The sequence below is a fragment of the Nansenia antarctica genome (assembly GCF_963989245.1).
Source record: "Nansenia antarctica genome assembly, chromosome: 4".
Classification (NCBI taxonomy): domain Eukaryota; kingdom Metazoa; phylum Chordata; class Actinopteri; order Argentiniformes; family Microstomatidae; genus Nansenia; species Nansenia antarctica.
Genome location: NC_137689.1, coordinates 2,813,279 through 2,818,016, shown reverse-complemented (window position 1 = coordinate 2,818,016; position 4,738 = coordinate 2,813,279). Strand labels below are relative to the sequence as shown.

The 4,738-nt window shown below is 52.7% G+C and overlaps 1 protein-coding gene across 1 annotated transcript in view; it reads right to left on the bottom strand.

Moving 5' to 3' along the window:
- Positions 1–4,738, bottom strand: part of LOC308156719 (homeobox protein PKNOX2-like) — a gene marked incomplete at both ends in the record, with an annotated part of 34,300 nt that overhangs the window by 12,044 nt on the left and 17,518 nt on the right. The window contains 1 exon segment of the mRNA XM_080530137.1: positions 1,917–2,088. Within this exon segment, the coding sequence (XP_080386263.1) occupies positions 1,917–2,088 (172 nt within the window).

Below are 4,738 nucleotides of genomic sequence, written 5' to 3'. Positions count from 1 at the left end.
ACAGCTAGCTGTCAGAGGGAAGGGCAGGAGGGAGAGATGGGAGGAGGGGAGGGGGGGGGGTGGACACATGACTGCGGGGGGCGAGAGGTTAGTGAGATTGAAAGAGAGAGAGAGAGAGAGAGAGAAGGGGAATTGAGAAGAGAGAGAGAGAGTGAGGGAGGGGAATTCAGAAGAGAGAGAGAGGGAGGGAATTCAGAAGAGAAAGAGGGAGAGGGAGAGAGAGGGAGGGAGAGAGAGAGGGGAATTGAGAAGAAAGAGAGGGGGTGATTAAAGGTAGTGAGAGGCAGAGGAGAGGAGAGGGTACACTAGAGAGCATCTTGGACATGAAGGAGAAGGTTGAGAAGGGGGGGAGAGTGGGAGAGGGACAAATGGAGAGAAATCTAGACAGAGAGAGAGAGAGAGAGAGAGAGAGAGAGGGAGGGAGAGTACTTTGTGGTGATGCCTGCCTTCACCAGCAGGGGGAGCTATGAGTGTAAGATAGTGTATTAGAGAAGCCCAACTGCAGCTGAAGGCTTATAGGCCTGCATCTAAATAGTCATCAGTGGCTTTCTCCCTCTCCTCCTTTCTATCTTCCTCTGCTTCTTCTTTCTATCTTCCTCTCCTCCTTTCTATCTTCCTCTCCCCTCCTCTTCTATCTTCCTCTCCCTCTCCTTTCTATCTTCCTCTCCTTCTTTCTATCTTCCTCTCCTTCTTTCTATCTTCCTCTCCTCCTTTCTATCTTCCTCTCCCTCTCCTTTCTATCTTCCTCTCCCTCTCCTTTCTATCTTCCTCTCCTTCTTTCTATCTTCCTCTCCTTCTTTCTATCTTCCTCTCCTTCTTTCTATCTTCCTCTCCTTCTTTCTATCTTCCTCTCCTTCTTTCTATCTTCCTCTCCTTCTTTCTATCTTCCTCTCCTCCTTTCTATCTTCCTCTCCCTCTCCTTTCTATCTTCCTCTCCCTCTCCTTTCTATCTTCCTCTCCTTCTTTCTATCTTCCTCTCCTTCTTTCTATCTTCCTCTCCTTCTTTCTATCTTCCTCTCCTTCTTTCTATCTTCCTCTCCTTCTTTCTATCTTCCTCTCCTTCTTTCTATCTTCCTCTCCTCCTTTCTATCTTCCTCTCCCTCTCCTTTCTATCTTCCTCTCCCTCTCCTTTCTATCTTCTCTCCTTCTTTCTATCTTCCTCTCCTTCTTTCTATCTTCCTCTCCTTCTTTCTATCTCCCTCTCCTTCTTTCTATCTTCCTCTCCTTCTTTCTATCTTCCTCTTCTTCTTTCTATCTTCCTCTCCTTCTGCGCTGATCTGAACACATTTGAGGGTCTTGAGGATGTAATAAGTCAGATGCCTTATCGGGTTTCACCCGTCTTCTGTCACATCAGTGCAGACAGGAAGATTGAGAGTAATTGACAGTTGAATGGGGAGTCGCACTCCACCGCAACGGCAGTTTGAGTTTGAAAGAACGCAAATCACTATCATCATCAACACCAAATCACTTAGTGTTGACATTTGAGATGCTATGTCAGGGTAAATGCGCATTCTTAACTTGACATATTTGGTTAACACTAGAACAGCCGTTGCCTATGTTACCTACTATAAGAGCTGCTAAAAGTCTAAAATCCAGCAATCCGATGTATAAGGCCTAAAAAGGTCTAAAAATGAGGTGCTAAGTCTTAAAAATGAGATCCTGAAATCAGTCCAATCTATTTACACGGAAATGAATCAAGCTGGAACCCAAAAAATGCCAATTTGCTTCCTTATCCCTAATATCATCACCTTGAGGATGACAAAAAGCTATCATACGGTGTCGCGAATAGGTCTAAAATTCTATTCAAAGAGGTACAAAAAAGGTCTAAAAAGGTCTTAAATTTGACTTGTTGAAACTTGTAGGAAGCCTGTAAATAAAGAACACAGAAACATAATAAAATAACTTGCAGGCCTCACCAGGTTGTCCAGCTCGGGGTCTTCACTGAAGAAGGGCTTGTGGTCCTGCTCCTGTTGGTGGACGAAGTTCTCGATGTCGACGTCGAAGCTGGCCGACGTGATGCACTCTGACCCCTGGGTGGCCTGCTCACACTTCTCAAACAGCAGCGCCAGCAGGGGGAACAGCGGGTGTCTGGGGAGGGGGGAGACAGGGGGGGAGGGGGGGAGGAGGTGGGGAGACAGGGGGGAAGACAGGGGGAGAGGAGGTGGGGAGACAGGGGAGGAGGTGGGGAGACAGAGGGGAGGTGGGGAGACAGGGGGGAGGAGGGAAGACAGAGGGGAGGAGGGGAGACAGGGGGGAGGAGGGAAGACAGAGGGGAGGAGGGGAGGAGACAGGGGGGAGGAGGTGGGGAGGAGGTGGGGAGGAGGTGGGGAGACAGAGGGGAGGTGGGGAGACAGAGGGGAGGTGGGGAGACAGGGGGGAGGAGGGAAGACAGAGGGGAGGAGGTGGGGAGACAGGGGGGAGGAGGGGGGGAGACAGGGGGGAGGAGGTGGGGAGGAGGTGGGGAGACAGAGGGGAGGTGGGAGACAGAGGAGAGGTGGGGAGACAGAGGGGAGGTGGGGAGACAGGGGGGAGGAGGGAAGACAGAGGGGAGGAGGTGGGGAGACAGGGGGGAGGAGGGAAGACAGAGGGGAGGAGGGGAGGAGACAGGGGGGAGGAGGTGGGGAGGAGGTGGGGAGACAGAGGGGAGGTGGGGAGACAGAGGGGAGGTGGGGAGACAGAGGGGAGGTGGGGAGACAGGGGGGAGGAGGGAAGACAGAGGGGAGGAGGTGGGGAGACAGGGGGGAGGAGGGGGGGAGACAGGGGGGAGGAGGTGGGGAGACAGGGGGGAGGAGGTGGGGAGACAGGGGGGAGGAGGGGGGGAGACAGGGGAAGGAGGGAAGACAGGGGGGAGGAGGTGGGGAGACAGGGGGGAGGAGGGAAGACAGGGGAGACGGGGGGTGAAGACAGGGGGGAGGAGGTGGGGAGACAGGGGGGAGGAGGGGGGGAGACAGGGGGGAGGAGGGAAGACAGGGGAGACGGGGGGTGAAGACAGGGGGGAGGAGGGGGGGAGACAGGGGGGAGGAGGGAAGACAGAGGGGAGGAGGTGGGGAGACAGGGGGGAGGAGGGGGGGAGACAGGGGGGAGGAGGTGGGGAGACAGGGGGAGGAGGGGGGGAGACAGGGGGAGGAGGTGGGGAGACAGGGGGAGGAGGGGGGAGACAGGGGGGAGGAGGGAAGACAGGGGAGACGGGGGGTGAAGACAGGGGGGAGGAGGGGGGAGACAGGGGGGAGGAGGGAAGACAGGGGAGACGGGGGGTGAAGACAGGGGGAGGAGGGAGGGAGGAGGGGGGGAGACAGGGGGGAGGAGGTGGGGAGACAGGGGGGAGGAGGTGAGGGAGGAGGGGGGGAGACAGGGGGGAGGAGGTGGGGAGACAGGGGGAGGAGGGGGGGAGACAGGGGGAGGAGGGGGGGAGGAGGAGGGAGACAGGGGGGAGGAGGTGGGAGGAGATGGTTGGAATCTGTAATAGACACTCTTTGTATCAGCCCTGAGACCTAGGGGTCATAGGTCAAATACTTGCTGTTGGAATTCCGTGCCATTGCTTCCATTGTAGTAGGAAAACGCAGGTCTAGTCAGTACAATATCTCAATCATACTTTGTTGGATGTTTATTGTGTAGCATCACGTTTACAGACTCTGAAATATAAATGTGTTATGGATTAAATCTTTGTTGGGGTATTTCACTGCATGTCCATTGTGCTATAAAGGTTAGTTTCAGACCCTTTCATACATAGACCTTGTTAGCAGGCTAACACTAGTGCAACAGACAAGGTACCAGCTTATCCTGATGTGATTTAGAACATGTAAGGATACTGGGTGGTAGAACGCACATATCTAGGAAAAGTCATGACAGGAGGGTCCTGAAATTTGATCGAGTGCAAAGATATAACACTTTTTTTACTCACAGGGTCACCGTGACCCCACCCATGGCTGTTCTAGTGTCAGTTTGAAAGTGTATTTCTCCTGAGTCATCTCTCAGCTGTTTACCACAGAAAGGTGTCGGGGGAAAACGCCTTGTTGTTGTCTGAATCCCAAATTGTCCATGTAAGTGTTCGTGATACGGTCCAGAAGATTGCTGTGCTAGTGAATGTCATCTAAATGGTTTCCATCTGTCTTTTACGGATGATGTCACCGGGTTCACATACCTCAGTAATGCTGTTAAAAGACCCATCAGTACTACAGCCCCCTCGGTGAATACATAGTGATGATTCATGTCTCAGATTTTGTTGTGAGGATGTTTATTGCGGTGTGTATGTGTCAGTGTGTATGTGTCAGTGTGTATGTGTCAGTGTGTTTGTGTCAGTGTGTATGTGTCAGTGTGTTTGTGTCAGTCACATAAGAATGTCGCTAATTGACAAGAGTAGGCTACACAACGCTTATTATTTATTATTTCCCCCCAAAATGGACTTTGCTGTGTCGGACATTAGCTGTTGTGTGTCTGCATGCGCGCACGATTCACAGAGGCAGTCAACAGAGTAGGAAAGACAAAAATGGATGAGTCCATTCTCCTAGAACACCCCTGAACCCCTGAATCTCCTAAATGCACTGCACTTATACAGTGCCTTATTCCGAAGCGTTTTACAACGGCCTCTCATTCACCCATTCACACACCAATGGCGGCAAGCTACCATGCAAGGCGCCGGCCCGCTCACTGGGAGCAATTTGGGGTTCAGTGTCTTGCCCAAGGACACTTCGACATGTGGCCAGCCGGGGCTCGAACCGCCGTACTACCAACCTTGCGA